The 26,276-nt window shown below is 47.1% G+C and overlaps 1 protein-coding gene across 7 annotated transcripts in view; it reads right to left on the bottom strand.

Moving 5' to 3' along the window:
- Positions 1-26,276, bottom strand: part of DCAF1 (DDB1 and CUL4 associated factor 1) — a 928,365-nt gene that overhangs the window by 333,499 nt on the left and 568,590 nt on the right. For all 7 annotated transcript variants that reach the window (XM_078661275.1, XM_078661278.1, XM_078661277.1 and 4 more), the window contains one exon: positions 21,311-21,509. In XM_078661275.1, the coding sequence (XP_078517401.1) occupies positions 21,311-21,509 (199 nt within the window). The remainder of the gene's footprint in view (positions 1-21,310; positions 21,510-26,276) is intronic.

The following is a 26,276-nucleotide window of genomic DNA, read 5'->3' as shown; positions in this document are numbered from 1 at the left end:
GGTGCTTGTCTGTATTTCTTTTCAATTCTTGGATTTAGTACCCTACAGCGTAATGGGTCTTTAAATATTTCTGGAGCATGTTTAATGACTCCTTTGATCATAGGTAATATTTGTGTAGACCTTTGTGACTGCTCAAATGTATCCAGTAAAAAATCCTCATCAATGGCATCAGAGTGCATTGAAACCCCGTGGTAAAGGGCTGCCCTATTCAATAAATGATTAAACCCAATACTATCCTCTGCCGTGGAAGGTTTTGTTTGGTAGGACTGAGGATCAGGAATGTCGGGCACATTGTGTGGTGGGAAGCCATACATGTCATCATCCTTAGGATATTCAGGATTGACATCCTCATCTAAAGGGTATTCTTGTCGCTCTGGTATGTCATTCCCCCCCACCTATATCATACTCCTCGTCAGTGTGGTGTGATGATGCAGGAGATTGAACAGGAGAGACTGTAGGTTCAATGTAAGGAGGGATAGGAGAGGAAGAAGGTAAAGGAGAGGAAGGGTGCATTGGAGAAGTTGCACAGTCCTTTTTGGCAGAAACCACAGGTAGAAGTGGTGTTTCTGCTGGTCTTTTCTTATAAGGGATAGCCTCTACATGTCCAGTCTTTGGATTAATATAGACTTTCTTTTGTTTAGGGTCTGGCCTAAACAGTTCTTCCTCCTCTGCAACCTTCTTTGGCGTCTATTTTTTCGGTGCCGATAGGGGTTGTTTCGTGTGTTTTGCTTTAGGAGGCGTTATGGAGTCCTGTGGCAACATTTTCGGTGCCGAAGGTTGTTTCGGCTTGGTAGGAGTCTTTGGTACCGAGGTTGGAGATTTTGGAGTGGAGACAGGTCTCGTTGGCCTTGCGGCGTCGGACTCTGGTTTTCCATCCTTATTTTTGTATCTGGAGGCTTCGGAGTCAGAGCTTTTTTCTGATCCGGTACAGTCTTTGGCTTCGGCACTGGTGCGTCTTTTGGTTTGGGTGCCGAAGGATCTTTGTCTTTGGGCACCGAAGGGCGTTTTGGCTTCGGTGTCGAGGAATCCTTCGGTGCTGAAGGATGTGTGTGCTTCGGTGCCAATGGAAGAGGTGGAATTGGCACATGTGGTCTTGTGGGTGCCGAGGCACCGGAAGGCGTAGTTGTTTTCCTCGGAGCCGAGCCCGAAGGCCGGGCATCGGAGGGGGTATTTCGGTCCCGACTGGGCCCCATGGGCAGAGTGCTGACCGTTGCCTTTGGTTTGGGTAGTGCCTGTTGTGCAGGGGCAGGGGAATTTACGGGTTGTCGAGATGGAATCGAATCGTCCGAGTCCTCTGCCCCCGATATGATCTGGAGATCAGGCGAGTCTTCCTCGGCGACGAGTGGAGCCTCGTCCTCGGAGATGTCTTCGAGTGGATCTTCGTCCTCGGAGACGTCTTCTTCAACGATCTCCTCTTCAACGATCTCCTCCTCAAAGATGGCCTCCGGTGCTGGTGCTGATCTCCTCATCTCGTGTTGACGCGCCCTCCGATCCCGAATGGTCTTCTTCGATCGGAAGGATGCACAAGCTGTGCAGGTCGACTCGTCGTGTTCCGGCGATAGACAGAGGTTGCAGACCTCGTGATGGTCGCTATGAGGGAACTTTTCTCGACATACCGGGCATCTCTTGAATGGAGTTCTGTCCATGAGGCGTAGGCCGTACGGCGCCGATAGGCCCAACGGCCCGCGTCGACGCACCGGAATGTAGTTGATGTCGAAGTTGTTTATCCGATGTCGATGATGTTGTTATGAAGTTGTTTGCGCTTCGAAGTTGCAGAAAAGTCTTTTCTAGCCGGAGCGGAAAACTTTCATCCGAACCCAGTGGCGGAAAAAAACAATCTGAGGATGGAGTCGATGACCATGCGCAGTATTGTCCAAGGGAGGAGTCACCTATCTCGTGACTACAAAGATTTCTTCCAAGAAGACAACAACCTGCAATCATCCGAGCCCAACACCAGGTGGCAATCTAATACACAGTATACGATCTGCAGCTCATATGCCTCGAACACTTAATTTAATATACTGCATTTTAAGGACATGTGTGTTTAGGGCGTGTGTATTGAATGAGCAGTGTGTAAAAGGAAACAAAAAATAAAGAAAACAAGCATTGGCAAAGCCAATAGATTGCCTCTATGCGAGAGCTATTGGGTTTGTCAATACTTGTGTTACTATTGTTTGAGAGTATTCAGGGATAATTGACTTTTAGATCATGCACGTAAGCACTTTTCTATTATTTATGTGTGTTTTTTTCTGTTTGGAGATGAGGGGTGCGTAAATCAAAGAGCGAGAGGAGGAAGTGGAGTTTTAAAAGCAGGGAGGGATATTATAAAAAATGGAGGAGGAGGGTGGTGGTTTAACACAACAAATGCATGTCTAAGGCAGAGCTACCGACCTTGGAACTGGGGTTCCTGGGCAAATCACCTAATCAAAAAAAAATAAAGTTTCTATGTATAATGTAAATGGAGAAGAATTTAACAAGAGGAGGGAGAGAGAGAGTCAGTGGATTCGGCCTCCCTAGTTATATGAATAAACAAAGTAGAATCCACTCAGAGTGGTGGTGATCCCTAACAAGATGGGGAACACACAGTGTTGTTTAAATGCCCCTCACACACCAACAGGCCCCTTGGTGTCATGCTTCATCATTGGGGCCTTCGCACCCCTCTACGGGATGCGGCGTGCTACGACTCGCGGATACGCAGGAGCACTTGAAAGTGAACTATGTGAGGGGGTGTGTTGCTAAAGTGTGAGTGAGGTGAGGTGAAACAATGGTTTAAAAGATACCTGGCGCGTGGGTGAAACAAATTTATTAAATCCCCGGCTGGTATTGTTAAAAAAGTGCAAGGCGTGGTTATAAAAATACAGATTAGGGTATAACAACCACTGTGAAAAGTGTCAACATGTTTCGGAGCTCAGAGGCTCCTTCTTCAGGACAAGGATAGCACTTACCCTCCCCTTACTCACATGTAAATGTAAAAGTGTAAAAAATAATTACAACAATGTGTAATGTACCTAACAATGTTATATATGTAGGTGGATGTCGTTGCGCCCAATTGGCGATGAAAACTCAAAGTTCTCAAACATAAGACCTCATGAGCCTGTGCGTATTATTGGGGGATCCTTCCTTTCTGTTCAGAAAATGACGGTTACTGCAATGGCTAGTCGCCTGCCTTCCCTCAACGCGGCTCACTTCATCGGAGCCGCGTTGAGGGAAGGCAGGCGACTAGCCATTGCAGTAACCGTCATTTTCTGAACAGAAAGGAAGGATCCCCCAATAATACGCACAGGCTCATGAGGTCTTATGTTTGAGAACTTTGAGTTTTCATCGCCAATTGGGCGCAACGACATCCACCTACATATATAACATTGTTAGGTACATTACACATTGTTGTAATTATTTTTTACACTTTTACATTTACATGTGAGTAAGGGGAGGTTAAGTGCTATCCTTGTCCTGAAGAAGGAGCCTCTGAGCTCCGAAACATGTTGACACTTTTCACAGTGGTTGTTATACCCTAATCTGTATTTTTATAACCACGCCTTGCACTTTTTTAACAATACCAGCCGGGGATTTAATAAATTTGTTTCACCCACGCGCCAGGTATCTTTTAAACCATTGTTTCACCTCACCTCACTCACACTTTAGCAACACACCCCCTCACATAGTTCACTTTCAAGTGCTCCTGCGTATCCCCGAGTCGTAGCACGCCGCATCCCGTAGAGGGGTGCGAAGGCCCCAATGATGAAGCATGACACCAAGGGGCCTGTTGGTGTGTGAGGGGCATTTAAACAACACTGTGTGTTCCCCATCTTGTTAGGGATCACCACCACTCTGAGTGGATTCTACTTTGTTTAATGTAAATGGAGCTCATATAAAGCACTAAAATACCTACGCGGATACGAGTGGGGGTGCAGGAAGTGGCTGAAGCGGGGGGGCGGGATGAGCATGGAAGAGGACGTGGTGGGTTAAAAGAAGCTGGGGGAGAGGGGAGTGTCTATGTTTAATGTAAATGGTGCTTATGTAAAGTACTCCAATACCTTCAGGGACTGGAGTGAGGTCATGGGAGATGGTGAAGCAGGGGATGGGGAAAACAATAGAGAGCAGGAAGGAAGACATGCTGGGTTAAAAGCAGGGGGTTTCTTAAAAGCAGCGACGGGGGGTTTGTTAAAATCAATGGCGGAGGGCGGTCAGTTAACACGCAGGGGAGGAGAGAAGACTGCTAGCAGATGCACTGATATGGAGTACTCAATAGCCACAAAAACAAGCTATTAAATGTAAATCACTATATCCCGCAGAGATCCAGCAACAGGTCTTTGCTGCAATTAAACAGAGCAGTAACTAACTCTTCACCCAGCTTATTTCTTATGATCAGCACTCCTAACCCGGAAACAAGACAGTGGCATTATTGTTTCATAACCGAGGCAAGCTCTGCAGAAATAAATACAGGATAGGAGAGAGCAGCCAGCGCAGCACCGGCTCACTAAATTAATACAACATGGAGCACTTTGTTTGCACGAGGCACCCAGAAAATCACTGCCTGCAGACAGAACGAGAGGGAATCCTTACCGCGTGCGATCTTGTGCTTATGTAAAGTACTCCAATACCTTCAGGGACTGGAGTGACGGCATGGGAGATGGTGAAGCAGGGGATGGCGCCCACAGGAACTGCAACTTCTTCGCAGGACAATTTGTAAGACGACTACATTTCCAGGCCTCCTTTCCCAGATACAGTAAAAGGATATGATAGTGACGTTATTTCAAAGAATACTTCTATTGAAGGGTGAGGGAAGACGGAGGTATGAGGGTGGGGAGGGGTTGCAAGCTTGATCTAGGGGAGAAAGAGCAACATTCAGAGGCAGGTGTCAGCGGGGAGCGACTTAATGAGTCGGCCGCAAGACGTTCTCTGTGGTGGTGGAGGGGTATTGAAGCGCGAGCAAGACAGCAAAAGTGAAAGCAGGCTGGCGAGTGGTGTGAGATGTGCGCGCACCATGATGAGAGAGGAAAGCCAGATGGCGCCTCTGCTCGTCACTGTGCACGTAACGGCACGCACTATGCCAGCCAAAAAGCTGTGGTAGGACTTTTAAAAGCCCACTCACTAAATGTCTCGCCAGAGCAGCACATGTGCTGGCTCAGGCGAGACCTAAAAAAAATGACTTGTTACAAAAGGGGGCTGATATATCAAAGGGTTTTACCCATTCTGAGTCCATTGGTAAATGTAATTGTACATATTGGCCAAGATTTTCATGAGCTAGCCATATCACCAATCACTGAAAGAAGCAAATACTGTCAAAAGATCAAATAGGCGAGTGGTTTACTGGTACTGGTGGGGAGGGAGGGCGTGGAGGAGGTGGAGCGATAGAGCAGAGGGTGTAGAGAGGAAGGTGGAGGAGGAGAAGAGGGAGATGGATGGAGACTAGGCAGGGAGGTGCCTCTGTTATGTGTTATGGCACAAGCCTTCTTGGGCGCAGATTCGGACAATGGATTGCTGGCTTCCTCAAAAGTCAGGGTTTTTTGAGGGGGGAGCAAAAGGGTCCTTTGTCTTAGGAGGAGGCTGAGTGAGGGTCCGCCCAGTGTCAGGATGAATGAGAATTTGCTGCTGTGGGGGGGGGGCAGAGTTACTCTCGGAGGAGTGGAATAATGGGCTGGCCCAGTTCCTCGGAAGAGGTGGAAAAAGCTTCCCTGAACGCCGGTCTTTGGAATGCCGAAGATTTTCAACTTTGAAAGTCTGGACTGTGATCCTAGCTTCAAGACTGGTTTCGACTTTGAAGCCAAAGATGTGGTCGAAGTCAAAGATGTGGTCGAAGTCAAAGGGTGTGGCTTTGTCTAGGACTTGGGTGCTGATAGCTAAGAGGGCGTTAGGTTCGAAGAAGTTGGGTGAAAACCATGGTCTTGTGGCGAGAACGGACCTGAGGCCTTATAACAGGCAGGGGAGCTCAATGCTTGACCCTCTTGAGGGTGAAGCTCGGCTTTGGAGTGTGGTTGAGGTGCAGGAGGCGGATAACCTCAGCGCAGGAAGCTAGGCAGGCAGAAGCTCCTCCGTTTCGGAACCGGAACTCTCCTCTAGCAAGAATACCTAGGCCTCAGCACTAGAAGTTCCAGACAGCAAGTCAAATTTGTTTCCTGGTCTTGGAACATGTCTGGAGTATCGTCCACTTGTTATTGTGCGATTGAAGCTAAGGTGATGCATCAAGCACACCATGAGCAGAGGGTTTTTTATTTCAGAAGGCTAGGCAAGCCAGACAGGAGGCCTCCTGGTGGTATGGGGAACAGACTGAGCTACACACCTGATTGATGTCTGACCTGTTATTTCGCTCGTCACTTCGGGCAGTAACGGAATGGAGTGCTTTCTATCACGGGCATATTCTCGGGTGTCGAGGAACCGATGGAGCTCCAGAGGGACGAGGCTCCATATGGGGTGTTGAAGGTTTTCAGATGCAGAACCAAAGAGGCTTTACGATGCTTGAAACTGGAGAGTATACACGACGATTGTTTGTACCGAAAAGTGTGAAGGATCCGAATGAGCACGGTGACATCACTACACGGCGTTGACTCGGACCATGTGGGACACGTCCAAACCCAGTGGTGGAGAAATAATAAAGTAACAATAGAGCCGATGTCCCTGCGCATTACCAGCAACAGGTGGACCCCCTTTACCTTGTGACTCAAAATACTTCTTTGAAGAAAAACTAGCACATGTCCAAGCCCAACACTAGAACGCAGGAGCATGCACAGCATGTGCATCTACATCTACACATGCCACAAACATGATAGTTTAGTGACATCCTAAACTACAAAACTCAAGCAGAATAATCAAACCAGTTTTTCTTGTTGCTACGTTATATAACCAAGTTACATTGTGTTAACCACTTCAGGAAGAAATAAAAAGGGGATCACTCTCTCTCACTTTCCTTTCTTCAAATGCCATTTTAGTTTGTGGATGTGCAGATGTTTATCAGTGTTTATATGTTCACACTGATAAGGGCTGTTTCCCTTTCAGAGAGTATTTATCAATTATTATAGCTGTAAACCTAAACAGGAAAGCCTACCAATGATCAAATGCTACAGAGAAGGACTCCAGAAGCTTAGCTATTAATCTCCAGAGTGTAACCAGTTGAAAAGTCCTTTAAGGATGTGCTTACCACCAGAAGAAAAAAATAAATGTAAGTATCTTAACATGACGCTTCTGAGTCGTGTGTTTTCTCTTCAGATTCTTAACGAAAACACCTTCACACAAGTTCAGATCACAGAACACATATTCAAATATCTATTTTAAATCAATTTAGAACAGAAAAAGGAATAAAGGTGGGATGTGTACATTCGTAGAGAATACCCAAGATGAAAGACTATATTTACAGGTAGCCAACTTTCTCCTCTTCATCATATCATTCTTGCAGATATTCATAAACAGTAAAAAAAAAAAAAAAAGGAGTAGTAAACTTCAGCCACATGCAGGCAGGGACAAGGAGCACAGAGGGGCCATAATCAAACATATTATGCAGGTAAATTTGCACCATCAGGCATCCTCCCGGGGGTACAAATGAATGACCCAGTGTGTGCCAAAAATCCTAACATACCTGCAAGAGGTGTCACTTAATAGCCAAACCTCTTTTTAAAATCTTGTGTACACAGATCTTTCTGATGGAAAGGATGGCATCAGGAATAAGCCACAAGGTATACTGTAAATGACATTTGCCGTAAAAGAAAAACTAGTCCAAGGGGAAACCTTGTTAGGTTTCAAAGCATTTTCAAAAACACTGACATTTAATGGAAAATAAATTATTTCACCAGCCACCCTCCGGAAATGCAGCTGGAAAATTTCAGTGGGGAAAACCAATGCATAGCAGAATGGTAAGAGAGACCGAAAACATCAGAAATTACATAAAAGGGGTAGAAATCTGTACTGCTGTTAACGTCTCTACAGTCTGTAATAAAATATTCCAGAAGAGAGGACCCCACAAAACAGAAAAGGAGCGTCTGTGCCTCTGTCATGTGTGATCAATGCTATACCCGGCTTATGAACAAGAGCATGATACTAAGGTATGATACAGCTCCCTCGCAGGCTCCCAAAAGGAGTTTAAGAACCCATACCAATAAGATGAAACCCGGCCCCTTTGGTATCACTATGTGCAGGGCTTATTCAATGGGAAACTTTGTTATAATGAAAATAACATGCAAGGACGCACAGTACAAAGTGCCTACCAATCAATCCTCCTCCTGACTGAAGTTATCTGAGCTAATATTCCAATGCCGATGTTGAGGATCCCACTGTGAAACGGTGAATCAATTAACTTTGATAATACTTCATTAGGATCCTGCAATGTGGCAAATCTTACCTGGGGGATTTTTCTTTTAAGATCTACTAAACACTGATTTACTGGAATTTCCAAATAAAATGCCTGAGCAGGATATTACAGGAAGAGCAGCCAAATAAGAATTGTAAGTCCTGTTCAGATAGGTAACTGTGGTAAGTGTAAAATACTGGTTATAAATGCTACCCTTCATACCAAAGAAGTACAATCTCTTCTACTTAAAGCCCTCAGAGAATCTCCTGGTGGGAGGTTTGGCTTACTTCAGTATGTTCCATTAGTCATCTGAGAAGTTCAGGAGTCTGTAAAAGAATGTTCTCTGGAGACCGAGGGTCGTATTACAGAATGTGCCCAAGGGGCGCAAAGGGCATCTATGCCCACTATGCGATCCTTGACTTTAGAGTCCTAAGTAAAGAAGTATGAGTTACTTACCTTCGGTAACAATGTATCTGGTAGAGACGATTCTAGCCACAGATTCCTTCACGTAGAATTACCCCCAGGCGTGAGACTGGATCCGGAAACTTTTTTGCCACAGCATTCCTGCGCGCTGGGCGGCGGGGCGACACCACGCGACTCCCTCCAGGCGTCGTCCACGTACGTGACGTCAGCAATGTCACAGAAGACCCGCCCTGGCGCGCCTACGTCACTTTTCTTCGGAGAACTTTTCCGCACCACAACATGGAACCACCAGATAAAAAACTGTGGAAGCATGGGAACAGTGTGCGAAAAGCAGAAAATGTGGAAAGAAACGGTGACTAACAACACCACCCACAGTAGTGTCACACCATAGACCCCAAGGCAGGGAAAGAAAGAGAAGAAGGAGCACGCAGAGCCCTGCGCAACCACCCTGCCAACACATTGACAGCCTCCCACCCCTGTGCCCCGGAGGCAAGGAACATGCGTAAGGACATGGTACACGTAGGACCCCTCACCCCCAACCTGAGCAAGGAAGAGAACCAGTCCCAACACAGACAGGGACAACAAACCTCCAAGCCACCCCAACAGAAAGGGCAACCACCCAGAAGGGACAAGGGCGAGACATGGCCAAACGACCCTAAATCAAAGGATAACAATGGAAGGCAATCCCCCCCAAACCTGGAGTATCCAGAGCAGCAGGGCACCGAAACACTGGGACCCCATCCTCCAAAGAACCAAGGAGGAATGAATCACCCCCAGACGGAGCCACCCTTCAAAAACAAAGAAGGCACTCACAGGAGATACAGCTCCCCACCGGGAGGACAGTACCCAAGACCAACCTAAGGGTCCTCGCAGAATAGGGGAGGAAGGGCGGGCCATGAAGGAATCTGTGGCTAGAATCGCCTCTACCAGATACATCGTTACCGAAGGTAAGTAACTCGCACATCTGATAGAGACTACTAGCCGCAGAATCCTTCACGTAGAATAGATACCCTAGCAATACCCCCTGGGAAGGAGGGTCTGCGAAAGGACCCCATCAGCCAATAAAGAACAGAGGGCCCCACAGGGAACCAGATCTGTGCCGCAAAGGATGTAGGAGGGAGAAGAAGGCTGAAGAGGAACCAAGGGCAAGGGCGGAGAGGCTGAAGCACCCCACCGTCCCACAAGGCGAAACAGCTTCTGCCCAATGCCAGGACAGGAAGGGAGGAGGAAGAAGAAGCCTAGAAGACCCAAGGAAGCGAGGGAAAAGAAGGCAAACCCACTCCAGGCCGAGAACAACCTGCCAGCCAGAACAGCGCAGCCAGTCAAAACCGCAAGAAGAACAGCCCGAGGCCCCAGGAAGCATCTCTGAGATGTCCAGAACGGAGCGAGGATAAACGCTGCAAGCTCCCGGACCATCCAACACACGATGCCTTAAGTCGACCTGACCACCCTCCTGGGACGCTGCGGATCCCAGAGACTCAGCCGAGTCCCATAAACAGGAGGAGGACCGAGCCGGCACACACAAGGTGTTCAGAGCCCGCAGGGCAGCGCTGGTCGAGGCGAACATGTTGCACCCCCAAGAATCCAGCCAGCGAGCCTCACGGGATGGCGGAGTCAACAGCAGCGGCAGGGAGGGAAAAGCAGTCCGCAAAAGAGGAATGGAGGCAGAGGGGTGGAGGGAACGGCATGCCGGATCACGCGGTGCCAGGAGATGTCGGTGCAGAAGATGTTGAGGCACCAGGTCCCCTGAGGCAGGAAGCCTCCAAGCCCCCGTCAAGGAAGAAAGGAGAGAACCTTCAAAGGGACGCAAGATTTCCCTTCCACCAGAGCACTGGTGGAGGACCTCGAATAGATGGTCCGCCGGACAGTGAGCCACCAGGTCACACATATGCAGGATGACCACAGCTGCGGACACCGCGTGAGCGAAGGCCGCACCCGCCTCTGTAGGGCCCCGTGGTGGGGAAAGCAGCTCCTCCGTGGGCGACGGCTGCAAACTAAGGCAGCCGTCCCCGAGGCCAAGCGGGATGGGCAATGGCCAGACCTGGAAGTCAGAAGGAGCCGAAGAATGAGGGACCTGCCGCTCTTCCGACAAGCACCTCTGCCTCAGCAAGGGCGGGGAGCCGCCCTTTGACGCCGGTGAAAAAGACCCCACATGGCGAGCAGTCTCCGGTGAGGACAACATCAATACATAGCCTGCCTTAGGAGAAGAAGGAGCGTCCGAAGACGAATCCGGTACGACCCCTGCGCGGAGCCGTAGAGTCCGCAGCCTGAGGCACCTTGCACCGGAGACCAGAGCTGGAGTCGAACCGGCCCCAGGGCCACCTGCGTGGGGGAACGAGACGGCCCTGGGGAGGGACACAAAGTCCTCCGCCAGCCGTGGCCCAGAATGAGGCAGAGATCGCTCGGCAACCCTCGGCAAGGGAAGATCCAACCTCCGACTCGCCCTCCGTCGAGGCAGCCGCCTGTGGGGAGGGGCGAGAGGGGCCCGGAGAGGGACGAGGGGGTCCTCACCCGGCCTCGATCCGGAGCAGGACGAGGAGGGTTCACCGACCCCTGTGGCTCCGCACGGTCCAGCTGCTGCCGGCGCCGTAGTGGCGTCACCTCGGCCTTAGACAGGACCACCTTGTCAAAGGACCGAGAGGGGCTCGGGGATGCGAACCAAGCCCTTGGGACCTCCCGCGACACCACAGGGACTCCCGCAGGAGTTTGCAGCGAGGAAGAAACGCCGTGGCCTGAAGGAGGTGCCCCAGAGGAGCCGCACCCCAACAGCACCACATTCCCCAAACCTGGATCCGAACCAGTCGGCGCCGGAGCCACCGGCGGTGCCGCGGAGGGCCCTGCGTGGGGAGAGGGGTCTGCCGACGCCCCAGGAGGGGAAGGAGGGGGAGACACCAGCGAGGCCTGCAACGCCGCCGCGTATGTCTCCATTTGGACTCTCGAAGCCCCAACACCGGTAAATGGTGGATAGGACAACACGCGTGGCCGCATCACCTGCGGAGAGTCCACACCCCCAGCGGGCCAGAAACCAGCCCCCGGGGACAAACCGCGACACTTACCCACCAGGGAGCGACGCTCATAAGACATCGGAGAAGGGCGAGGACGACGACCACAGCTGTACCTGAAGCCGTCCGCCAAAGCAGACCGAGGGGAGGACGTCGACCTGGAAAGACGCACCAAGAGAAGTTTCATGCGGCGCTCCCGCCGCGACTTCGACTGTTGACAGGCCTCACAGTCAGTGGCGCCGTGATCCTCCCCCAAACACCACATACAAATGAGGTGCAGGTCCGTCGCCGTCATAAGACGCCCACAAAACATTCAAGTTTTGAAGCCCGAAGGCATTCGCACACTGTTCCACCAAAAGAATTGGAGAAAAAAGGGCCCAAAACAGGCCCGTAGCAAGGACCGGATCCGCGTTGGTCGCGGAAAAGGAAAAAAAACGGACTTATATGCGTGCCGGGGCAGGTCTTATGTGACCTCGCTGAAGTCGCGGACGACGCCTGGGCGGATTTGCGTGGCGTCGCCCGCCCCCCAGTGCGCAGGGATGCTGTGGCAAAAATGTTTCCGGATCCAGTCTCACGCCTGGGGATAATTCTACCTGAAGGAATCTGCGGCTAGTAGTCTCGATCAGATAATGTAAAATTATGTAGTTTAGCTACTGCTCATGCTGTTCCAGGTCTCTACTGAGCTTGTTCACCCTCGAGAACAGAAAATTCTAGACAGGAGCTAAAAAGATGCAGCTAGTGCCAGATCAATTAGGCCTCTCAAGTACTCTTACCTGGGCAACAACCTCATTTATTGTTAAGCTTGAACATTGTGTTTGTAATATCTTATTTAAATTCAAATCCACTCCAAAAGAGATAGCGGGAAGGAACAATCCTGTGGCTTGACAAACCGCCCTTGGTGCTATCTAAAATGCCTTAGGAGACCACTACTGATTTAGCCCACTGCTGGAGACAAATATAAGACAAACACTCAACTAAAAACCCCAAACATTATCTAAACGCAAATTCTATCCCATATGACAGCGTAAGCAGAATTTTGGCCATATATATCTTTATAAGATTTTTAAAGTGCTTTCCGCCAAAGGCTGTGTACAATGTATTTATTGCTACAGCATTCAAACATACATGTGCGATGTGGAGATTTGCATCCAGATTGTGGAATAGGATTCTACACAGGTAGGCATAAAATTCAGTACATTATTCCTCAATTTTTTAAGCTCTGTTCTTCCTCCTTACCTAAACTACAATTTTGTTTTTCCAAGTACTAATTTTAAGAAAATGTCTAAGGGTATATTCATATAAAACATTTAATTTATTTGTTCTGAGGATTCAGAGTTAAATCTAATAAAACAAAGTCATTGGTATATAAAAGAGAATGCACTTAAAATGATTTAATTTTGGAGTAAAGATGTTCATACAAGAGAAATGATATGATAACTCACTTAGGGAGATTAAGTGAGCTAATGCCCATAGCCAAATGCTGCTGAGCAGAGCTGCCGCCGGCGCCAGGGATTAACCCGCGAGCCCCAAGCTCCAGAGTCAGCTGCTCTGGCCGCTGCGCCGCACTTAACCCTTAGATACAAGGAAAGGAGTACAAGACCTCAAATACATCCTGGTTTCAAACCATTAACAATCACAATCAAATTAGATAAACCCCTATCCCCTACTAACAGAATTTTACACCAAGTTGAAAGCGCAAAGCCACTATTAGATTCAAAAGTGTCTGAAATGTTCCAAGCCACACAAATTTTTCCCACACGAGGGGGCGGTCCATAAAGTCAAAGGATGTTGAAAGATCTATAAAAGCTGCATAAACAGGTTGATTCTTCTTTTTCACTAATTATCAAGAATTGCCTGAAGAACTGCAACCATATCAATGGTTGAACAATTAGTCCTGAAACTAGATTGTTCTTGAGGCAGAATATTCTCCCTTGCCGCCCAACCTGAAAGATTTGCGTCAAAGTTCTTCGCAAATAACTTCCCCACAGAATTCAATAGAGCAATCTCTCAGTAGTTTTGAGGGCTGCTTGTTTGTGCAGGGTTAAGATTATACTTCCAGTCCAGGAAAAGGGAATAACACGTGCTGGGTAGCAGTGTTTAAAAACTGGTGCTAGAAAGGCAGCCCAGGCTTTTACGCTTAACTTCAATACGGATATCGGAAGCTGGTCAGGTCAATACGGATATCGGAAGCTGGTCAGGGCCGTTTATCCAGCATATCTAGATGAGCAAATTAACCGGTCTCTCTTTTGGAGAGAGAATTTCTCTGGGACCAGAGGCAAGCCTTGATCTTTTGTAAGAGCTTTCAATCTATGTTGAAGCTTGTACTTGTGGTCTGCGAATCCTCCCATTCTGGGTCTTAATGCGTGTATGTTTATATACTTATTCCTGTGCACACTGGCATACCAGGGGCCATATTATACAATACAGGTCACTCTCCTTGTTAGCATCGAGCGCACCTTTCAAAAAGTACACCCTACGTAATCAAGGAGAGTGTGCCGTATTATATTGAATCCACTGCTCCCAGGGCAGCCACGAAGTATTGCTGCCCTGAGGGCAGCGCAATCAAGTGAAATACGGAGCGGCTTTCAAGCAGCCACTCTGTGTTTCATTGAGTAGAGGGCAACCTGCCTGCACTTTCAAATGGGATTAGAGATCCCCTTGCAGGCAGGTGCAGTGAATGACTGCACCCGCCTGCAAGGGGATGTCTGGGGTGGTCCTTTCCCCCTTCAAGAGGGCTATCAGGCCGCACACTGACAGTGCACCGCCAATTAGGAGGCTCACTGTCAGTAAGACTCTTGACAGCTTCTTTGCCTCTGCACTTGCGTCTATAATACGGCGTAGGTGCAGAGGCAAAGGGATTCCCTCATTTGCATGAGGCCAGCTCCCCCACAAAAATGAGGGAACACCCTCTGGGGATAGCGCTGTCATTATATGTGCACCAGCGATATTTGTATTACAGAAGGGGGCGCACAAGTGTCTGTGAACCTTTCTGTAATACCAAAGTGCCATAAGTCTCTAGCAGATACACACGTCACCTTCATCAAACAATCGTACATAGCAAAAATCCAACACAGTATGATCAGTTGTATCTCTCTATACTATCAGCAAAGTGGTGTTGCCCATAATTAGGGTTAAAGACCTATGATTAACTCTATGGAGCAGCTTATACCTACCATAGTTTTCCTTATGGTTCCACTGCGATAGATTACTCAAACCTTGCTTGGGGATTTGTACTAAAAAACTAATCGAGTACGTCAAAAGCCCAATAGAAGAAACGGGCCAAAATAATTGATCAAATCTCATTCATTATCATCACTGCTACATTATACACACAGATAAGTCATGAGTGCATATAGAGGCACAATTGGATATTGCCTATCAGATATATCTTGCAGATTGATCTGTATCTAACTGAGAATATATATTGTGAGACCTACTATACAAGTACAATTTCACAAACTAAAGCAGTAAACTTTTAAAGGTTTGAGTAATGTAGCAAAACCATGCAGTTTCCAAAGTTATTTTATATATTCATGTTTTAGCCTTGATGCAGGACTAAGGATCATGTCCTAGGATCCTTATAGTTTTGATGGTTCTTCATAGAAAAATGCCCTTCTTTGATGTCTAACTGGAGGTGGAATTTCAGAGATTTTCCATAAGAATGACTCCTATGCTAAAGCAGCTGAAACACCATCATGTAAAGGCCATATGCCATGACACATTGCACCAGTGCAGATACCTTGGGTGAGCCAGCCAATCCTAGCCAGCCTTCTGTTGTTCTTACAAGGTATTATCTATCTTCTACATGTTTTTAACATTAAACTATCTAAGCAGTTTGCCTTAAATAATTTTGAATACGCTCCTACATACCTAAGGCTTAACTATCAAATTATCATTCATCTGCCTGAACAACCCTCCACCACTGTCCCCTTGTTGAGCTATATTTATCACTCATTTGCTCAGAATGGGAACTTAAAATATCTGGACTTCATTATGGATTGCTACTGTGACACTTGAGGCACCATCACCCCTATCCTTTCTCTGCACTCTGAGAAGGTCACTGATCGTATGATGAACCTTAAAACTACATGATAGGATTGATTGGCTGTATTAGGCCAGGGGATTTCGGTGAAGGGGCGCTACGAAGGATGACTGTATGAGGTTGAGTCGCGTTTGCATTGTGAGCAGGCGCTAGAGAGGTACACTGTATTCGGCGGATCGTATTTGCGGGGGGCGGGGGGTTGGGAGTTATAGAAAAGCAGAAGCTAAATTGTGGTGTTGACCAGTTGCCGCGCTGAGAAAGGGTGTGGTGTTTGTTTTTTCATGTCCTTGTCTGATATCTCAGACAGTCCTGTAATTAACGCCGCCCGGCCTCCGGGATGTGGGCTGAAGGGCTGTGCACAGTTTTACTACTGGCTGGGGACTAACGATGATCAGAAATGGAAAGGTCGACATGAATCATTGTTTGTTTGTGCATCTGCAATAAAAATTCTTTAAAAAAAAAATGATGAACCTTAAAACATGTGAATAAGTAGGTAGATAAAATGTACATGTGGCCTATTTATCTAACTGCAGTTAGGGGGCAAGGCCAAATGGGTGTATCCCCATAAATATCTTTAATGTGACAGAGGCACAAGGTAAAGGTCAGAACAGATGCTTATAAATCTTTGTCTTACATAGCATCTGTGAGTAATTACTACCTCAGGATGATGGGCTTGCAGCGAGAGAGGTTCAGAAGCTCATTACCATCTTGGGGCTATTTGCTACTCTATTTCCCTATTTACATTTTAAGAGTGACCTAAAAGAACAAGTTACTTACCTTCGGTAACTATATATCTGTAAGAGACATATATTAGTTATGGATTCCTCACCTTAGAATTACCCCCTAGGCGTTAAACTGCATCGGGAGAATTTCATCTTCAACAGTACCCCTTTGCGTTGGTCGGTGGCGTCGGTCGACTCCGCGTTCATCGTTGGCGTCGTGGTCGCCGGAATGATGTTGCTGTATCTATTTGGACGCCGTCACTGCACGCTGATGTCAGTTCTTTAAAGGAGATTCCAAACCAGTAGCGCAGAGCCATGCAAGACACTGATGACTGGTGCACAAAAACTAGGGCCCTGAAAGGGAGTCCCTTACCCTAGTAGTCATTTTGCAGAATGGGGAGGATGGGTGGGGCGGGGAGGAATCCATAACTAATATATGTCTCTTACAGATATATCGTTACCGAAGGTAAGTAACTTGTTAATCTGAAAGAGACTATTAGTTACGGATTCCTCACCTTAGAATAGATACCCCAGCAATACCAACCCCGGAGGTGGGTCTGTGAGCTAAGTTCACACCAGAAAGTCCTGGCCAAAGAAGCCGTCTCTCCTGACTTGGCTGTCCAGGCAGTAATGTTTGGTGAACATGTGCAATGAAGCAGACGTGGCTGCCTGGCAGATGTCATGAACAGGGACTCCACGTCCCAAAGCAATAGTGGCTGCCATCGCCTTAGTGAACTGGGCGCGCAGCCCCACTGGAGGTTCCTTCTTTACCAAGGAATTACAGATTTTGATGCAAAGAACGACCCATCGAGAGATGGTCCGCTTTCGCACGGCCCGACCTTTCATGGCACCCATATAGTCAAGAAAGAGCTGGTCATCCACCCAGAATTGCTTTGTGAGATCCAGATAGAATGAAGGCGCACATTTTGGATCCAGACGATGGAGCCTCTTCTCCTCTTACGAAGGATGCGGTGGAGGGAAGAAGGTGGGTAAAGTGATGGTCTGTCCTGTGTGGAAAAAGTTAACCACTTTGAGAAGGAAAGAAGGCCTAGTGTGAAGGACAACTTTGTCCTGATGAACAGCCAGGAAAAGAGGTTTGGAAGAAAGAGCCTGAAGCTCACTCACCCTGCGAGCAGCGGTGATGGCAACCAAAAAGGCAGCTTTAAGTGTCAGAAGTCTGAGAGGACAGTTCTGTAGCGGCTTGAAAGGAGCACACATAAGGTAGGTCAGAACCAGTTTCAAGTCCCACTGGGGCATTATGAAAGAAATGGGAGGAAACAAGTGAGTAATGCCCTTAAGGAAGCGATTTACAACAGGGGATTTGAAAAGAGAAGGCTGATCAGGAAGCCGAAGAAAGGCCGAAATGGCTGAAAGATAGCCTTTAAGAGTGCCCAGCAGAGCCCTGCTGGGCCAAAAAAAGAATGAAGAGAAGAACCTCTGAAAGGGGGGCAGAAATGGGATTCACAGCCTTTGCTGCGCACCATGCCACAAATTGTTCCATCTACAGTTGTATACCGTTTTAGTGGAGGGTCGACTTGCCGCCAAGATAACATTACAGACTTCGGGAGGAAGGTCGAAAGCTGTCAACTGTCGCCGCTTAATCTCCACACAAGGAGGTGGAGGCTGGACAGGTTCGGGTGGAGGACTGTCCCCAGCTGCTGTGACGGAAGATCCTCCCGAAGGGGCAGTCTAATCGGAGGAGCGACAGCCATCAAAGAGGATGTCCAAGAGTGTAGCTTGGACATCACCGGAAAAGCCAGTGGACCTAAGCCAGGCGTAGCGTCTCAGGGCTACTGATATTGAAATCGTCCTGCTCAGCGAGTCGGCGGTGTCCAGAACACATCGTATGGTGAATTTTTCTGCATCTCTCCCTTCGGCAGCTGCACGAGATAGCACGGCCTGGGCCTCCTCCAGGCATTGGAAGTTGAGGCTTGGACCACCAAGCTCTCAGGGTGGGGTGCTGGCAGAGGAAAATTGGGTCACCCAGAGCCGGGCGGTGGTGTCGGGCAATCATCCTATCGACAGGAGCCCCTGTGTTGGGCTTGGACCAAGTGCCCAAAAGGATGTCCGTGATGGCCTCATTGAACGGCAGCAAGGGCTTCGAAGAGGCTGCTGCTGGTTGAAGCACCTCAGTCAGGAGGTTAGTCCTCACCGCCACCGTTAGAAGCTCAAGGTTTAAGGCCTCAGCTGCCTATGCAACACCACTGCGCATGATGCTCCCTCCTCCGTAGCCACAGTAGGGGGAGACAGCATGCCAAGGTCTGGTGAGGTGAACAAACCACTGGCCTCACCCAACTCCTCTCTCCAGTCCGGTTCTTCTAATTGGTCTCCCAGAGGGTCCACATTCCCCTCCCAGTCCTCCTCACCCTCCTAAGGTAACCACTCAGGGTGATAGGGAACACCAGGGGAGAACAGGGGTAAAAAAGTACCGGTCGACGCTGGTACAGACGTTGGTCGATGCCGAGCCAGCTTTGTGTTCATATCGAGGGGGAGGCTGGGGTCGACGTAGGTTAGGGACACAACCAGCGTCGAAGGGGGCAGAGGTATGGCCAATGGATTTAGCGTTGGGGTAAGTGTCGTAGGGTCGACCGGAGCCGAAGCCGCCTGCATCGAAGGCCTAGAACCCCCAGCAGAGTCCGAAGGCGTGGTGGCGGAGTCGGGCTGCCCAAAGATGGAGTGGAGGGCTTCGTAAAAGCTACGAAGTTGGGCAGGTGTCGCCCTAGCTCCGGGAAAGGGAGGGAGCCTCGGAGCCGATCCGGCGACTATCTTCCGAGGGACGGGGAGAAAGCGAAGAGCGACAATGCTTCTTCGCCTTCTTTTTGTGCTTCGACTTACCCGAAGACGAAGAGTGGTGGTGATGGCTCCGCGACCTCCCTCTCGACCAGGACCTCGAGCAGCGCGGAGCCGACTGCCAGGCCTCCAGAAGCTTTTGGGACCGCTCCGACAAAGACTTCGGGGCCATGGCCTGGCAGTCGGAGCTGGACTTCAGGTCGTGGTCGCGCTCCAGACACCAGAGGCACACAGGATGGGGGTCCGTCACCAACATCATCTTATGGCAGGAGCACAAGGCCTGAAGCCGGTCCGCCGAGATGACATCCCTGTGCACCAGGAGTTGTGGTGACTCAAAAAAACTGTTGACAAAAAGTCACAAAAAGAAAGTCAAAAAGTGACTTGAGGTACCGCTCTCTCAGGATCTGCGCTGGCTGGCGTGGAAAAAGAAAGAACTGATGTCAGTGTGTAGGGGTGGCGTCTAAGTAGGTACCGCGACATCATTCCGGCGGCCACAACGCCGACGACAAAAGTAGAGTTGACCGACGCTCCCTACTGACCCGCAGGAGTACTGCTGAAGAAAAAAAATTCCGGATCCAGTCTGACGCCTGGGAGTAATTCTAAGGTGAGAAATCCATAACTAATAGTCTCTTTCAGATATATTTCTTTAAATTTTTCTGCATATAAATACATGTTTGTAAAGAAAAGAAAAACATGTACTCCAACAGGAATACATGCCATTAAGATTTACAGGACAACCCCTGAAAAGCTTGCAGGAATAAACATATGAGCAGATTGCGTTGACAGGTCTAGTGTAAGCAAGGGTTTTGGAAACGTTACCACTTTGTTAAGCTGAGGGAGATTTAAAGAACAATCAATCAGGGTTTTTGAAGCGTGCTACTGAACCAAGAGGGTCTAAAGGCGCGGGGGAGGCGTTACGAGAAGCTCCATAAGTCATTTGAAGAGCATGGTCTTGCTGTCCTTTCTGAATTGGTGCAGTGTCAAGCTTCGTTTGATGCGGGGGGAGTTTGTTTCAGAGTTGTTGTCGCTTCCTGGGTTGAGTGCATGGAGATTGCTGGGGTCGTAGAGGCGAGGGGTTGAGGGCCCAGGGTCCTTGACGCTGGGCGCAGAAGGGCTTGCCTTAGGCGAGCCTGCAGCACTGCAGCGGCTGACATGAAGTAGGGGTCGGGGGAGGGTGAGCAGCTGGGAGGCGGGAACACGCTTGGGGGAGGGGCCATGGGGGCAGCAGCAGTGGCAAAAAAACAGGGAAGAGGTGCAAAAAGAGAGAAATAAGAATTAAAGACAGAAAGAAAAAGCCAGAAGAGAAAGGCAAACAGAAAGGCACAACAGAAAATGACAGAAAAGGCGGACACCCACAGAGCGCACTAGCAAAAGAGCAGGCTCTTCCACTAGACCACCAGGGATGAGGTGCAGGCAGGAGCCTGCGGGTTGTGGAGGGCCTTCAACACCTACCTGGGTCCTAACGGTGGAACTGTGCAAGGGGAGGACAGTTACTCTGACCAGGAGGTCAGAGGTCTTGCTCTCTCAATATGGATCACTTTACTTAAGAGTTAAATGGAGAAACATTAAAGAAAGAGGAGCTCTCATTCCACTTCCCCATAGAGCAATGATGTAAGAAAGAATATTAAATGGTTTTCTGTGAGGGAAGAAACTGCAGATGTCCTCATAGCCCAGAAAGGAAAGAACACAAATGGGATTGTGGGGTTGTTAAATACTCTGCAAAAGGTATTTCAAAAGTAAATTGTGACCATTTCTAACCAGTTGGATGCAGTAAATAATTAATTGAAAACATCAATTGAAACCTCTAATATTGACTAATTAGGTCATGTCCAAGGCAGAGGAAACATTGAGTCAGTTAAGACAACTACTTGCCCATGACAATGGAGATCAAGGTGAGACATCTTCAAATACCCTTGACATTAAATAGGTTGCCTACATTTTGTTATACCCTGATGTTTTGATGATAAAACCCCACTTTCAGCTTGTCCTTGTATAGTTTAATACATGCAGGGACAATGTTTTGACAGTGGAATGTTGCAAACTATTTCCTTACCCGGGATGGCTCTAGGTGTGTTATTGCAGAATTGTGGCAGTTGTAACTGGCCTCTTCTTGCCCATTGAAAACATTGTACAGCTTTAGCTGCCCAGTGCAGGTACCAAGCATGAGGAAACGCTCTCTAGCTGAGAATGCACAGCATGTGAAACCACTCTCATCCTCATTTGCTTCCCTGAAAACAGAGATGGGACGAAACCTGTGGATAAAGACAGGACAATAAGGAGATACATTAATGGTTTGGAGCATAAGCAGAATATGTAACTATCTGCGAAGATTTGGGAATTACTCTAGAACAGTGATAAAGTACACCTCGGGGGCCGCCCTCCTGCTCTTTATTTGCAGCCACCTACTCAACAGTAGCATTGGGTTGCTGTTCAGTCGACTCAGCACTAACATTAAAATATGTTATATAAACGTGCAAGTGTTTACCTAAATGTTAATTGCAGTTAAAGGAAGGAAGTAACTAGGGTGTCCTGCACCACTTAACTTTCAGAACCCATTAATTTATAAAGACATCTTGCAGCAAACGTGTAAAAATATGATAAAGTCTCTTCAAAATTCAAAAAGTGTATTTTATTAACATGCAGAACCGTTTCACATTAGTAAATCAGAATATATCAGTGCATTGATAAGTATTCGGTTAAAAGTGATAGTTTTCAAGGATGAATTTAAAAACATTTACACTTCCCTTCTCACCCTGACAACAATGCCAATAGTTAACAAAGAGGCAAGTCGGTTGTTATGTGCTATTATACATGAACATTATAGTTTATTAAATCAAACAAAGGAAAGGTTTTTTGTACAACAAATCGTGAAGTCATGTATTGTGAGGTCCTCTTGTATGTGATAATGAAAAAAAGGTGAAAAAATTAAATAAAACAATTGATAAGGGTGACACAATTTCGTCAAGCAGGGGAGCAACATTTTATGCCAGGTTTTCTGGTTCCACATTGTGCAATTAAATTCAGCCACTAAAAGTACATGCTTCACTTCCCCTATATCCACCTTAACTCCACCCCCTCAAACCCCCGCCCACTACACACCAACCTGCCGGCATCAGTTTAAATACATAGAATTAGTCACATATGAATTACATAGAAGGAATACAGGCAGTTTTATTGTAGGCCAACATTTCTTTGCCTCTGGGGATTTCTTTTTCTCTGGTGCATTGAGGTTACCCAAGCCTGCAGACCATATATGGGAAAGGGAACCCATTTCTGTAATGTGGGCAATAATAGGCACAATTTGCAGCATGTATGAGTGTGAGTTTGAACATGAGTAATGCTACCTACCCTTTAAGCATCCGTTTGTAGCGTTTAGCGCTGTAGATCCATATGCTTAGCATAATCCTGCAATATAGTGTTGGCCTTGAAAGTTTGGAAGCATATTTTTTTTCTTTTCTTTTAAAGAATGTGCTCGAGACACAAGATGCATTGTGGTGACTCCTCTCAACGTACATTGCACATTGGCATCAACTCCATGGTAAATTGTTTTTTGCACAGATGGTGTATGGCTTCAGTTAACAAAAGGATATATATTGCACTGTTGCAATGTATAATAAAGGCAAAAAAGTAAATGATCTGCTTCATTACATGCCCATCTAAGGTGGAGACTGAGTGTATGTGAATCTACAGCATTATACACTACAACAGATACTTACAGGGTAAGTAGCCCTTTCCTTTCGTAGCATGTGTAGGTGTAGATACCGAAGCTTCGCATAGACTGACTAGCAGTTTTCTTTCAGCCACGGTGGGTTAACAAATGGATGAAGCAGACTTGTGGAATAATGTGCTTCGTACTGCTTAGCCAGCCAACCCTTGGTGGTAGGCAAATATATGCAAACAGTAAAGCTTTGTAACTGTTGTGGGGTTGACCATGTAGTCATCTTACAAATGTTTGCTATGGAGATGTTGACAAAGGAAGGCAATATTAGCCCATTTTTAAAAAAGTAATGTGTGCCCTAGTGCAGTGGTTCCTAACCTTTTGACTTCTGTGGACTCCCACGTAATCACTACTGGAATACGGGGACCCACCCTGACAAATTATTGGAAACCCGGGACCCCCATTTAGTTATTACTTTAAGCCGGGGACCCCGGTCTAAGCAATTTTGATGATTTGAACCACAAAACAATACATAAATGATTAAACATTTCATTTAATTTACAAACATAAAAAATATATAATTTAATGTCTATTAAGGGAAACCACTGTCCTTATTATATTATGTTTGATACACTTGCACTGTCCCGCAAATCAATTGGAGGATATCAAACTAATTTTTAACCTGTAACTTTATTTAAATGCACTTTATTAATCTTTTAATATTATTTAATTTTCTAAACAATCGTAGACCCCCTGAGTAGGGTTCGCGGCACCCCAGGGGGTGCCAGGACAACAAAAATGAATGTGTCCTCATGTAACGAAACTGGTACTATGTAAGCGCTCCAATACTGATATCTATCTTTGGAGCAGTTTGACAAATCTTCACACATTTTTTTTAAAGCGATTCTTGTTGCGCATGCAAAACTTTGGGGTGATCCGTCAAGCGGGGGCGGGGCTAACAAAATGTGCGTTTCCCATGTTAATTCCCATAGGAGCTTTGAACATGACTATAGCTTGAAGCACTGGACAGAATTACACCAAATTTGGCAGGAAGGTAGATGTTGGTTCACAGATCGCTCTCAGGTATCCGGTGTAAATCCGTTCAACAGTTGCTGAGAAACTTAAGGAAAAGCAAATAAGGATATCTAAGATCGCAGCTAATGCTCCAATAATAAGACCCCCCAGGATATTGCGGCATATATTAGCAAATTTAGTGGCACAAATATGTAAATTTAGCGGCACAAATATGTAAATTTTGCAGCATTTTTGTGGCACTTTATTTTACTCATAACCATTCATTTTCAGTCTGAAATCAATGGAAACTGTTTCAGCAGAATATTCCACTTTGCAATAGGCATGTTTAAAGTGTCTGCAGCTCTAGGGAAGCACAGCTCCATTCCTAAACTCGTGGGAGGGAGCTGGATTTCTCCTTGGGATGTTTTAGTGCCCATGTACGTACCCCTGCTGGGGGGGATCTGTGAGGCAGGACACCTCTTCCTCAGGCACCCTAGGGCACAGGATCGTAGTGGCTGATCCAAATAAGTGAGACAGACTGCATTGGGAGGTCACCTCCTGCTTACTGGTTATTTCACCAATGTGTGTAAATGTACATTATCAGGTGCAATCTTCACCTTTAAAAAATGGTAGAGCATATTAATAACTTCTTCAAAGGCTCCATCAAGTGCTCAACGTCCATGGAAAGCACCACCCCACTCATGGACTCACCTGCACTTTAATCTACAAATCTCCTAAAACTTAACCCTAAATGGAATCCTTGTCTACCGACCACCCGGACCACGAGTTTCCTTCACCAGCCTCATCACAGACTTCATTACTCCCGCTTACAATCGCCTCCAGAGCCTTCATATGATACTCCTCAGTGACCTCAACTTTCACCTAGAAGATAGAACCGACCCCTGCTTCACAACACTCCTTGAAGGGTCAACAATATTGGACTAACCGAACTAGTAACCGAACCAACACACATTGCAGGACACATACTGGACCCCATCTTCACCACAAATTACAGCATCAAGTATAACTCCACATCACAATTCATATGGACTGATCACTGCATCATCCACTTCCAAATCAACACACCAAAGGTCAATATGACCACCAATGCAGCCTTAGAAGCAGATTGGCTAATATCCTCAGTACAGGTCAACCAAAACCCCATGGATTACCTCAAAGATATCACCAACTTCAATAACTGGGTCAAACACTGTGGAGACTCCCATTGCACCCGTCAAACACAACAGGCAAAGAAGAACCAAAAAGCATGCCAGCTTTTACGCAGAGGACCTTTGAAACGCCAAAAGATCCTGCAAACAGCTAGAAAGGAAATGGAGAGCCACCTACAAAACCACCTACACAACCACCTACAAAGCTGCACTAAGACACTACTACCAGCAATTGAGAGACACCAAAAAAAGAGTATGCATCGAAGGGAGCACCAACAGCTGCAAGGAGATCTTCTCCATCATCAAGGACTTCCCCACACCATCGGCCTACGTCAACAGCACCACACCCTCCCAAGAACTCTGGGAACAACCTATCAAACTTATTCAACCACAAAATCACAAGCATACAGCAAATCCACACACCAACTAAGCCCTAGCGATTTCATCACCAGCCTGCCCATCACCAACCAAGACCACTACATGGTGAAACTCTCACCAGAGAAGACACCGTGACGATCATGAAATCCATCCATTCAGGAACGCACATATCCATCCTTGCTTGCATACACTTGTGTAGTAAGGAGGCCATGGGCCCTGGTGCAAGCAAAGGAAATAGCTCATTTGACTGTTGTTGGAGTAGTAAAACGCAGTATTGTCAAGACTCAGTGGGCCCTCAGAGCTTTGGGGCCCAGTGCCACAGCACCTTTTGTACCAATGCTAGCCAAGCCCATGTTGGCATACATAAACAAAACTTGGAACAGAAAACCAGGCTCTGAGCTCACAATACAAAAATCAACAGAAAAATGCAGAGAATTATTGCAATATGCAGATATCGATGCACCTCAGTTTGCTTTTCCCATGTGCTGGGTAAATTATGAACAGAGTGGCTGTCAGAATATATATTTTTACTCGATCCTACCCTTTAGTGTTTTTTTATTCTCTGTTAATTTGAAGTGCATATTTATTAAAGCCATTCCAATAAACACATGGTTATACATAAAAGGCTATTTATTTTTTTATCTTTGCCTGTTTAAATTATTCCTGTGCATTTATTAGTAGATAAACAGAGTTGCTGCCAACCTGCTGGCACCAATTTCACGTTTAGAAAGCCCTTTATTTTTTGTTATTAACCTACACCCCTCTGCGCGCTGGAACACGTACACACATAATTAAAACGG

The sequence above is a fragment of the Lissotriton helveticus genome, chromosome 9, assembly GCF_964261635.1.
Source record: "Lissotriton helveticus chromosome 9, aLisHel1.1, whole genome shotgun sequence".
Lineage (NCBI taxonomy): Eukaryota > Metazoa > Chordata > Amphibia > Caudata > Salamandridae > Lissotriton > Lissotriton helveticus.
Note: the sequence above shows the minus strand (reverse complement) of the source record. Positions and strands in the feature narration are given on the sequence as shown.